Source organism: Cydia fagiglandana, chromosome Z, assembly GCF_963556715.1.
Source record: "Cydia fagiglandana chromosome Z, ilCydFagi1.1, whole genome shotgun sequence".
In the NCBI taxonomy this organism is placed as follows: domain Eukaryota; kingdom Metazoa; phylum Arthropoda; class Insecta; order Lepidoptera; family Tortricidae; genus Cydia; species Cydia fagiglandana.
In genome coordinates this window covers 18,149,329-18,161,504 of record NC_085959.1, presented here as the reverse complement: position 1 = coordinate 18,161,504, position 12,176 = coordinate 18,149,329, and the positions used below count along the sequence as shown (strand labels likewise).

General features: G+C 40.7%; 1 protein-coding gene across 1 annotated transcript; it reads right to left on the bottom strand.

Moving 5' to 3' along the window:
• Nucleotides 1-221: 221 nt before the first annotated feature.
• Nucleotides 222-4,767, bottom strand: LOC134679354 (uncharacterized). Its single transcript, XM_063538255.1, has 2 exons — nucleotides 3,228-4,767; nucleotides 222-349 (listed from the first exon to the last, which is right to left on the bottom strand). The coding sequence occupies exons 1-2, from the start codon at nucleotides 4,765-4,767 to the stop codon at nucleotides 222-224; spliced, it is 1,668 nt and encodes a 555-aa protein (XP_063394325.1).
• Between the last annotated feature and the right edge of the window lie 7,409 nt (nucleotides 4,768-12,176).

The following is a 12,176-nucleotide window of genomic DNA, read 5'->3' as shown; positions in this document are numbered from 1 at the left end:
AATGACACGCATGATAAAAATACAACACCTATTACCTACATGGAGAATAATGTCTACAAAAAAAAATGCAGTATCATTATATTTACAGCCGTGAATCGGCCTTATTTGGCGATATAAAATTAATTAATTCGTAACAACTTAAAGTACAAACATATGAATTATGCTGAGAAATAAAGGGATGATATGCGCTTGATAGCAGCCTGTAGATGTGTAGGCGAGCACTACGACGATGTAGCGCGCGCGAGATCGGACAGATGCGCGCGGCACATGCGGCCTCCGCCGCAGTCGCTGCTGCTCCACTCCCTGCCACGCCACGCCGCCACGTACATCGTGGTTCGTGGTGCCTTTGCTTTGCATTGGTTGTACTTACATAAATATTGGGTTTTACCAAACTCGAGGTTCATTAAACGACACCGATACTATTGATTCGGTGATACAAATACAATTTATAATATAACTTTTTTCCTAGCTAGCGATAACAATTTGCAATAAGGTGCCACGTGTTTATATAATTTAAATGTAACAACTACGTTCAATGGTTTGCAATAATTGCAATAAACGATTTCTGATATTAGGATTAGAAAACGGTTTCGCCAATAAAACAAACGTAAGTTTATTTAATTGATAAGTTTATTTTGAATAAGTATAGTATACATTGTATAAACTCGCTCAGATACTTATATTACAGTTTTTTTACAATTGTAGGATCTAGGTAACGTGTGTTAAGCGGCCGCGTGTTTTCGACCGCATGCATGTGCACGAATGGTGCCCGACTGGGCTGACTGGCGTTTAACATGATTATGACATTTATGACTACATATTATAACCCACTTTAACCTTTTAACCGCCAGCAATTTTTGATCGAGCGTGCTCGTGTCGTCACCGACAGTAATTGTACCACGCAGAGTAAGGTTGGCATAGTTACGGGAGTTATAAATGTGCTGTAAAAACCAAATCAGATCTTTGTCTTATTTATCAGACTGACCAATTGAGCTGGATATGTAATGTCTTATATATCAGACTCTGGCGGTTAAAGGGTTAATTATGAGTGAGTCTACAGTTTTAGGACTATAAAATGAAAATAGGAAGGACTAATGTAATAATTAACTTCAACTTATTCACGCCTGTATATACCTATACAAGTAAATATATTAACTGGCTAAACAGCTAGTTATACCTACCTAGTCATTCGCTCTTACCTACACAAATAAGATAGAGACTTACAACTAAATTCACTAAACAGGCCGCCACATAAATATTTATCGTACGATAAGATCAACACAGTGGATGATAAAATAGCTAATAGGTTACGTGATATAAGTACAGTTTCAAAAGTCTTATTTTACCTTGGAATTGTCAAATTATTAACCAAGAAATTAGAAAAAAAGCAGGTAGAGCTTTTTTGTTAAGTTTGGTAGAGGTAGAGGCACATTGCAGCTGCCGGGAATACAATGCGATGGTCCGCAGCCCAAATGGACACGGGATGCACCGGGGGCACGCGCCCGCGCTGTGCTTGCATTCCATTAGCTTTGCACGAGCGCGTGGGTGTCAGGACCAGTGTAATAAGACCTTAAGATCCGTAACAACTCTGCGTGATTAAAAAGTAAAATCATACGGATTTCCATTGAGTCCTCGATTCGCTCCATCTCAGTAAGTAAGTCTGGAAAGACATACTAATGCGGCTGCCTGCGTTGCCGCTGCTTGCCCCGCCTTCCTAATTTTCATTGCATTCACTTGAATAACACGATACGGTATAATGCTGGGAATGTGCATGCTTCATGTTTAAAAATAACTGTCCAATAAGTTTTTTTTAATTTGTCATTTGTACTTTCAGCTAGAACCGCTACAATTTCAAAGGCATTTTTCCCTTTTCCTCCAATAAGGCTTAATTATTAGAGTGACAGAAAAAACATGCGCGCAAGTTGTGAACTTCGGTGTTCGCGGTAGACCGTTCAATTATCGGTAGGTAAAGATTCTTTTCAATGAGTAAAACAAGTAAGTCCCTTCGCTACGTTTACTACCACGGCAAAAGGTTCCTTATGGCTGCTGGCGCTTACGCTAATTATTAACGCCGCTCCAATATTCAGCCGGGGCATTGGTACCTTTTGCCGTGGAACGACACATATCTTTACTATTTCATATCTAGTGAATCTTGATGACTAGTCCAAAATGTCTCCAGCACTATGTACTTATAATTTTTTTGGCCCATCCTCCTTTGTATTGAAAAACTAGTTCCGAAATTGCTGGCCAGTGAGCTTAAATTTGTAGCGCTAAGGCCTCAGTTACACTTGTAAGTTTTACTTACGTAAGTAGGGACAAAGCTATTTGTTAGAATGAGATAACGATATTCATCTCTCATTCTGTAGTATAGCCGTGTCCCTACTTACGTAAGTAAAACTTACAAGTGTAACTGAGGCCTTTTAGAATGTAACTGTGAGATGGGTATTTCAGCCCGTACAAGATTAGAACACTGCGTCACGAAATAGTACATTATTGTCGAGGCTCGGAAGTAGCTACTTGCAGGCTGAGGATTCGTTTTAAACGGACGACCTTGGGAGTCCGTTTAATTGAATCCGAAGCCAGCAAGTAGCCTTCCAGCCGAGTCATATATAGTGCTTTTCTCAAAAATGGTGCACGAAATATAAATATCATAGAAATATTTTACAAAAGCAACATTCTTACGTTTATATTTTCACAGAACAAAGCCCTTGCCGCCTTTTATTTTTTTTAATAAAAAAATAGAAGTGTATTTTTCTGCCGAAAATACGCCAACCTATTTGAGACAGCTAAATAGTCGCGGTACTAATCATCTGTTTGGCTGTTTAATGGGCCTGTGCCTTCATTTGATATGGCCATTTCAACTTTTAAAAAGTTTGGAACTCGACAAATAATGGAATTTGTATGCAACATTGCAGTCCTAAAATCGAGACTGCAATGTTTTTAACTTTTTAATTTTTGACTGACCATAAACTCCGCGCTTCGCGACCTATTTTTTAGACGGCAAACTCGACTTTGCCGTCCATTTTTGAGAAAATTATTTTTTAGTATTTAAGATTTTTATTTATTGTATACATAATTAACATTTTGATCCAATATACACATTATTACTATTTATTAAAAGTTCTACATACATGACAAAAAACATACAACTAAGGCTTACAAATAAAAATTAAAACTATAAATTTAAGAAAACAAACCGCTCCCTGCCGTTCCCGGTGCAAAGGTGCCCATGATGCTCGCAGCATTTCCACGCTGGATCACCACGGACAGCCTTTGCACAAGGAACGACTCGGAGCGGGGACCCTCCCCTTTCTGTCTGAGTCGACGTCCCAAATCACGAGTGAAGCGTTTCGCGTCGGCAGACCAGCAACCCGCCGTTTCTACAGAGAAAGGGACGACTATGTAGGCATATTTTTGACGCTTTAGATCCGCTTGAGTTTCGGCTGCCGCACCGGCCACGCGCGATGTACGGCTGATGTGGGAGGCGGCGAACGTACTGACGCATGTAGCGTCCCAAACCAAACACCGTCCCCTTTCCCATGGTACCAAAGTCAGACCATCAGGCCGTTTACCGTCGGTACGACTGAGGCCTGGTGGTTCAAGCACTGATGGGACACCAGCCGACCTGAGAGCTCGCTGGATAGTATCATTTAGGGCATGGTGACGCGGATGCCTACCTGCACATCGGCGACAACTCAGTGCGTGGTGACCGTCAGCCCCCACCATGGAACCGCAGATGCATAAATGTGGTTGGCAAACATCGCAGCCCAGGCGGAGAGCAACGGCCACGCGTAACGAGTTGCCGTCAAGTAAGGTGCCCAATTGGGGTGAAGGCAACGCGTGCAGCCATGCCCCAGATTCTGGTTGTGACACTGCCAGAAGCCTCGCACGGTCTACTCCCGCTGCACTCGCAATGAGGTTATCTATCGTAGCTTTAGAGCGGGTGTCGTCCCACGCACGCTGTATTTTGGGGTTCTCTGGCACGGTCGCTCCCTGATTGGAACACAACCAAGCCTCAAGGGCGTCCGCCACATAAGGAATGCACACCCTGTCGCCATTTTTAGGTAAAATATTAGCAACAAGGTCCATCACCCCATGGGCCGACGCCAAAAAGGCCGGCAGGCACACATCCTGAACACGACGCACACCAAGGCCACCATGACGGACTGGAAGGGCTGCTTGTGTCCATTGGTTTTCGGTCATCGAGATGTTTACTATGGATTCTATTGTTAATTTTATAGCGGCATCGAAGCAACCGATGTCGTCGGGAAATAACCACACGGGGGCCGTACGCAGAAGATAAGTTACCTTAGGCGTGGCAAAACATTTTTGTAAGAGAACCAAAGCTACATGCGGATCGATGCCCTTGAGGCGTTCGCCAGCAAGCAGGAGGAGCTCTTTGCGTGTTAGCAGTGCCTCGGGAACTGCAGATTGAAATATTGGGGCTCCGAGTAAGTTGAAGGAGTTGGAGCTAAGTTCCTTAAGCCCAGGTAATATCGATGAAAATGAGGGGAGGAAAGAAGATGACTCCGACCCGCAAGCGAAAAATTCGCATTTGGACGCATTTACTTCTAGACCCAAATCCTTAAGACGCGAAAGCAAAATTAGCAAGTCTCGCTTTACCTCTTCCGGTTTTCCTCCAATGGTTCCATCGTCGAGGTACCAGATATTCAGCGGGGACTTAAGTTCAGCGATTACTTTTTGTATTGAGAGGCTAAAAGTGAGGGGGCCCAACGGATCTCCTTGTTGAGCACCCACTTGAGACATGATGCGACTGGAACCATAGAACAGGTTGGACGGTAGGTGATAGACCTGGTAGAGGAAGGGGTAGAGAATTGGAATATACTCCCTTACCTCGTTTAATAGGGCGTCTCTTTCAACAGAGTTAAAGGCGTTTTTAACCGACTTCCAAATCCCAAAGGAGGAGGTTATCAATTCGGTTGTATGTTTTTTTTTTTTGTTTTTTTTATTTTTTTTATTTTTTTTTTTTTTTTTTATGTTTGTTACTCCATATCTCCGTCATTACTGGACCGATTTTGAAAATTATTTTTTTGATTGTATGTATATGCATACAGATTGGTCCCGTTTTTGTCAAAATCCAGTTCTGATGATGGGATCTATGAGGAATCGACGGAACTCCTCAAATCTTAAAGGCATACATATGGTGATTTTTATGTTTTTATCAACAAATCAAGCATATACATTCAAAAACGTGACATTTGATGAAGTGGAACTGCTGATGATGATCAGAACGGAACTCTTCAACGACGCATAGTTCACCTTTGGCGATTTGTCCTCTTCGTTATGTTTGTTAAGCAAGTTAAGTTTTTAAGCCACAATTTTGTCAAGCTTGAGTTCTGATGATGGGATCCATGAGAAATCGAGGGAACTCCTCAAATTTTAAAGGCATGCGTATAGAGATTTTTGTATTTTCATCAGAAAATCAAGCATTTTCATTAAAAACTGTCGCATTTGATGAAGTGGAACTGCTGATGATGATCAGAACGGAACTCTTCAACGACGCATAGTTCACGTTTGGCGATTTGTCCTCTTCGTTATGTTTGTTAAGCAAGTTTAGTTTTTAAGCCACATTTCTGTCAAGCTCGAGTTCTGATGATGGGATCCATAAGGAATCGAGGGAACTCCTCAAATCTTAAAGGCATACGTATAGAATTTTTGTGTTTTCATCATAAAATCAAGTATTTACATTAAAAACTGTCGCATTTGATGAAGTGGAACTGCTGATGATGATCAGAACAGAACTCTTCAACGACGCATAGTACATGTTTGGTGATTTCGAATTTCGATTTTGACTTGGACTGGGACCCGGACTCATACCCGGATCCGGTTCGGACCCGGACTCGGACTCGGATTCGGACCCGGACTCGGACCCGGACTCGGACTCGGATTCGGACCCGGACTCGGACCCGGACTCGGACCCGGACCCGGACCCGGACTCGGACCGGGACTCTGACCCGGACTCTCACTCAGAGACCCGGACCTTGACCCGGAAAACCACTATAATACCTGAACTAAATAAACCACTATGATTACCTACCATAAAATGTGGGTATGATGATGCCAAACCCCTCCCGCTCAAACTCCCGTACACCGCACCGCATGCGCCGTTAAGTGGGTTAGGTTAGGTTTGAACTGCGATCCTCACAGAACCGAACAAAAGTGGGTTAGGTTTGGTTAGAACTGCGAGTCTTACAGAAACGAAATGCTACTAGAAAAGTGGGTTTGATTAGGTTCGAACTGCGATCCTCACAGAACCGAACTGCTATCAGAGAAGTGTGGGTTAGGTTAGGCTAGAACTACGACCCTTACGGAAACGAAATGCTACTAGAAAGTACTGGTTTTACCTCCTTTTCTACATAGTGCACCATCTACCATAATCTTTCACCGGGCCCATAGAAGTCGGTTTTTTTTTCTTAAAAATTATTTAGGTCTAGTTTGACTATCACGCTACCTGCATTTTCTGGATCTAATGCAAAACTACGCACTGCATGTATCGCCGCTTCGCAACCCAAAGGTGTTCCGAAACCCACCTGAACTGGCTGGAGGTAGGAAGCCATCTGTTCTCTTACCGCGCGGCACCCAAGCTTAGCGACGAGTCGACGGAAAGTACTTCCTACTGCTATTGGGCGCACCCCTCCCTCCTTCTTCCTTAACGCGCACAGAGTTGCCCCATACAAATAGGGACAAACTTCATCATTTAACTTTCCGCTAAGTAAAAAATTACAAAGTTTGGTTAAGGACTCCATCAGACGTACCCCACTATCCCCAGCCGAGCCAGATGTCAGATTTATTGTATATAATATATTATGTTACTTTGTAAGGTGTGTATCTATGGGCCTTAGTAGCCTGAGAATAAATACTTTGATTGATTGATTGATTGAGCTTTATTGCTTAATATAAAAGTCCAGTTTTAAATAATTAAAGTTCTTTGGTGAATAACATTGTCCGTCACCCATGACGTCAGCGCGTTACGCGTTACGCTGTCTCGAGTTTATCATTTTTTCCCCACCTCAAAAAGTGCTCAGCGCCGCTAAAGAAGTTTTCACTTCAAAAACAACGGGTGTAACTGTGAGATCCTCGTGTTTCAAGTGAATCGTTTTACCCTTTGGGTACGGAACCCTAAGAAGTAGATTTTGGGATACCACCAGTACCACAGAATAATTAATAGTACTACCGTACAGAAAGGAAACTTCCTACAAAACCGAAATTTGACAGCGGTTCAGGGTCGAATCATGCTGTCCCTTTCTATCACTACCCCTATCGGCTATTTAGGGTTGTCAAAAATCAAGAAAATCATCTTTTTTTAATAAAGCAGTCTGAAGTGATCATACCTCTTAGCGTATTTGCACTACCTGATTAATATTGGTCTTTTATTTTGAAGTAGATACATTTAGTACTTGTAACATAACTAATTGGTAGTTAGGTATGTTATGACTATTAGTCAAATTCAATTTAAGTAATTTTTGTTACCCAATCGCCAGGAGGATTATCTATATCCTACAAAAACCATGGAACCATATGCTCAGCATATCCCGACATGCAAATGGCCGGTTTTAAATATTCATTTATAATATGAACATACAAAATGAAATGGCCAGCTTTGGTCGGCCAATGGTCGGTTTTGTGTCGGATTACCAGTCGTGCTGGTGCGTCGAAGTACCGGATTACCTATCGAGTTGATGCTGCAGTAGCAGGTACTCACTCACACGTAACCTCTTATCCAAATATACAAACATAAGCAATGCTGACATTATATTTGGCGAAATTGACCTATTTAAATCATACAGTGTGTAAATCCAATACGGGCAATAAATTAAACCAAATATATCAATATTTAAGATGAATTTAGAAGTTTTTTTAAGTCATAGGTAGGTACTTATTTATGACCCCGTAATTCTTTTTTGAAAATTTACCGAGCAGCAATGTATTGCAAACATTACGAGACATAACATGAGCATGACAATCATGCTGACATTCCGAGATACAAACTCTTTTATAGTAACTGCCAACAAGCGTTGACAGTTACCTAAATCTCGTATCTCGTCACTTGAGTGTAGCAGTACATTGCAGGCTGAATTATTTTGTATGGTTAATATTTTTATTATATTTATAAACAAAAAAAGATCTCTATGTACTTCTCAGGTTCTATGCTAATTACTTATTTAGTTATAAAATACATTATTAGATTAAAATATGACTATCAAAGACACGTTAACAGTGTTCGGAGAGAGTTATAGTCTAGTTCAAGCTTTTTTTTCATTCGGTATTATCTGTTTTCAAATGGAGCGTGCTCGAGATTCATCACGGACGAAAACAAAAGGCTCAAGACATACATGTGCATTGCTAGGGTTAGGCGGGTTGTCTGTATACCTAACTATACGCGAAACTCATCTGGTGAGTGCTGCAAAATCGGCTGCTCACATTCTATAACTCAGGCCCCAAAAATTTTACTTTTACATTCCTTGTTCTTTGCTGCAGAAAGTTCATATCCAAATATGAGGTTGCAAAAATTAAGCAGTCAGAACACAAGGCATGGCAAAGGGTCTTATAGTAAGTAGGTCGTGAATATTGGACACACGTTAAAGTAGCGCTGCTGGCTTTGTTTCACTCCGGCTTGATTGGAAGAAGATTCTACCAACATATTCGCTCAGCATTCCGGTATTCGTCCCCAAAGCAGAAGGAGGAGGTAGGGTAGGGTTATTAACTTATTATTATTAACGACTTCTACGCGGGCGGAGTTCGATACAGAGGTGAATGTGCATTGTAAGTTGCAGACAGAGGCGAGTAAAAAATCGTCATAAGAGACACACATTGGAAATTAAATTATGTGCACATCGAAGAAATAAACATACCATGCGAAGATAACAACAAACGGTTTTGGCACGAAACTGTCAGGTAACGACCCTTCAAAGAGAAGTTCTTTATGAAAATCGACAGCTTGGCGAACTACAGCAAAACTGCATTTATTATTCGGAGTAATAAATAGATCCATCGGTGCAAAACTTCAAACAATAGTTATATATCGATTTTAACACTAAGTTTTTTTTTCAGTATTCTAATTAGTTTACTGTCAAAAAGAGGTATTTGAAGAAGAGTGGATTGCGAGTTACTGGAACTTATGACAGCAACCTTAATAGTATTGAAAGACCAAGATAAGTCTGCAACGATTTTGATAGCATACGCAGTCACTAGAACTTTGCATGTGTTATTTTATATTTACATACATATACGTCATAATTTCATAAAAGTTTGACGTTTAAAATAACACACATACCCGTCTTGCAGTTTTTTTGAAGTAACGAGATCGTAGTCCGATGCCCATGTGTCATGCGTGCAACCAAGTGAAGTGATCAGAAGCACTCACGTGACTAGCTTCGCTTATGAGGAGAGATCACACGTGAAATTGGTAAAGTATTTAGACACAGTTGGGCCCTTGCTGTTATTTTCTCATGGGAAAATCTTTGGCTGCCACATTGTTTTGGTGGCTAACCAATCTTTAAATAATATATTATTGTTTGCATTCAAGAATTCTGGATTAAAATGTATTCATCAATACTAATATTATAAAGGCGAAAGTGTGTAAGTATGTATGTCTGTTACCTCTTCACGCTTAAGTCGCTGAGCCGATTTAGTTGATATTTGGTATAAAGATAGTTTGAGTCCCGGGGAAGGGCATAGGATAGTTTTTATCCCGAAAATCATCCCTGAAGAGAGTGCAAAGGAGGGTGGAATTGAAAGAGTTAATGAATTGCCTAATCATTGAAGTAAGCAATGCGCGAATTGAATGATTGCTTGATAGCATTATTCAGGCGCTATACCTACTTTAGCTGCTGTCACTAATTCCATTATGCAGACGAAGTCGCGGGCAAAAGCTAGGAATTAATAATGGAGAACTTATGAATTGGGTATGTGTTCTTCATTATATAAAAGTCCTCCATTAATGGTGCCGATGCCGTATCGTATTAATGGTACTCGAGGTTTCCCAGGAGAACGATAAGCTCACTCGAAAGCGCTAAATATTAAGTACTTACCTACCTACCTATCGATTTGAAATATATATGAGTATGAGTAAAATATGAGTGAAGATAGCTAATACGTAAGCATTACGATTGCAGTTCACCTAACCATACAGTATATTTGTCCATGCAAACGTAGTCCCCATTTTCCTCTGGATATTGCCATAATAGAAAATATTTTTACAGATAGTTGAGTGACAATGCAATACGTACTTATTATGGTACAGTCACCTGCAATAAACGATTATGATTATGACACTATGTTACACATCGAAGGCTGCAAAGATATCTGGCACGGTCTTATTTGTAGAGCCGTAAAGAGCGTGTCACATATTTTTGCGGCTTTCGAAGAGTACTTAACATATTGCAGGTGACTACTATCGACCTGCAGAAGTTGGCCATAGGAACTCGGTGATAAAAAAAAAACGCAACCTTAATTGTGTTTGGGGTTGATTTTATTTTTTATGTCTTGTTGAGTGTTAGTTGTCTGTGGAAAGAAAAGTACGTCCGCGATAAAGCCTTGTAGATACCAAAAATGAAATTTTTGCCATAAACTTACGGGTCGATTCTGAAAATGTATTAGATCTCTACTAGACCTCAACAAGTTACGATATGGATAATTTAAAGATATTTTTGTAAGATAGATATGTAAAATTTGACGTTTCCGCGATTCTGGAGGCCCTCTTGAACGATTTCGACAAGTTATGACATGACTTAGATATACAAGTCACATCTAGTCGATATCTAATGTAAATCTAGTTGATCTCTATATCGCTTCTAGATCTTGTGATTATCTCATTTCCCGAATACGCGTGTTATTTGCTACCACCAGTAGCAACTTTGTTGTCAAACGCATTATTAAGCGTCTGCTAGACGTTTGCTGACAGACGCTTTATACGTTACATACTTCGAGCAACACGGAAGGGAGGCGGCATTCGCACTATTTCCCCTCTGCCGAGGTACAAGATTAGCGTGTCAATTTAATCTACCGCGGGTAATAAAACTAGTTGCACTTGGATTTTTCACTAGACCGAGTCCAGACGCGCGCGTGAACACTGCTGCACAAAAATGCCTGTTTGCTCGGTTTTTTGTTATAAAAAGAGGTCGGGGATATCAAATTTACAAAAAGAAAGTGTTACATTTCACATGTAATATTTTTTTTTACATATCATACGTTTAATTACATTTAAATACAATTATTATATTTGAGTCTCAAGTAATTGTTGGATTTATCGATTTTGCTCGCTCAGTACAAATTGCGGATCGGTCGAGCGACAAATCCGACTTCTCATCTCTCAGAATACAATGACATACATCAACGAAAATGTGTTAGTGTGCGTGTTGTGACACTAGTCACTCGTCCGTACACAAAAAGAGATCGAGGTTTGCAAGATTTGTCTTTGACGTGTGTCATTTTCTATGTATTTGTGTCGTCATTACAGAGGGCCTACCGCGAACCACGTTCGACGTGTTGCCTCCCTGTCACACTTACGTATGAATTTACAAGTGCCATAGAGAGGCAACACGTCGAACGTGGTTCGCGATAGGGCCTCTGATTGGATTTTGTATGTAAGTGTGTGAGAAGTGCGACTGTGTGCACCTTCCCCCCGCGAAAAATGGCAGAAAGATTTGTACGGTGAGATATCGCTTGGGCCCCTCCCTTCCGACGTGTCGGAAGCCGGTGTTGCTCGAAGGTTACATACATTCAGATGAAAAATTATTAGCTGCTTTATTCATTTTTTTATATTGAATATTAGACGAAATTAAAGGGTTTCATTGGTTCATGCCGAACTTAGAATGTCATACCTACCTACTCATTTATTATATCATCATCATCTCAGCCATAAGACGTCCACTGCTGAACATAGGCCTCTTTTTATTATATAGGTACCTAATAAGAATAATATTACCTAAAGAACTTGCTTTTATAAGGATTTTGCGAAGTCGAATCTACGTAATCTAGAGACAAGACGGATGAGAAAACGTTTTTATTTTCCCAAGTGTCATTAGCGCAGAGTGCATGTTGTTTAATAACGTGAAAAAAACATTACTTAGGTAGACTTATGGGATACAAAACAACTGTTGAACGCATCTGCTCTACGCAGGGTGCAAGGTTTATTTAAGGGGATGCGGCGGCCC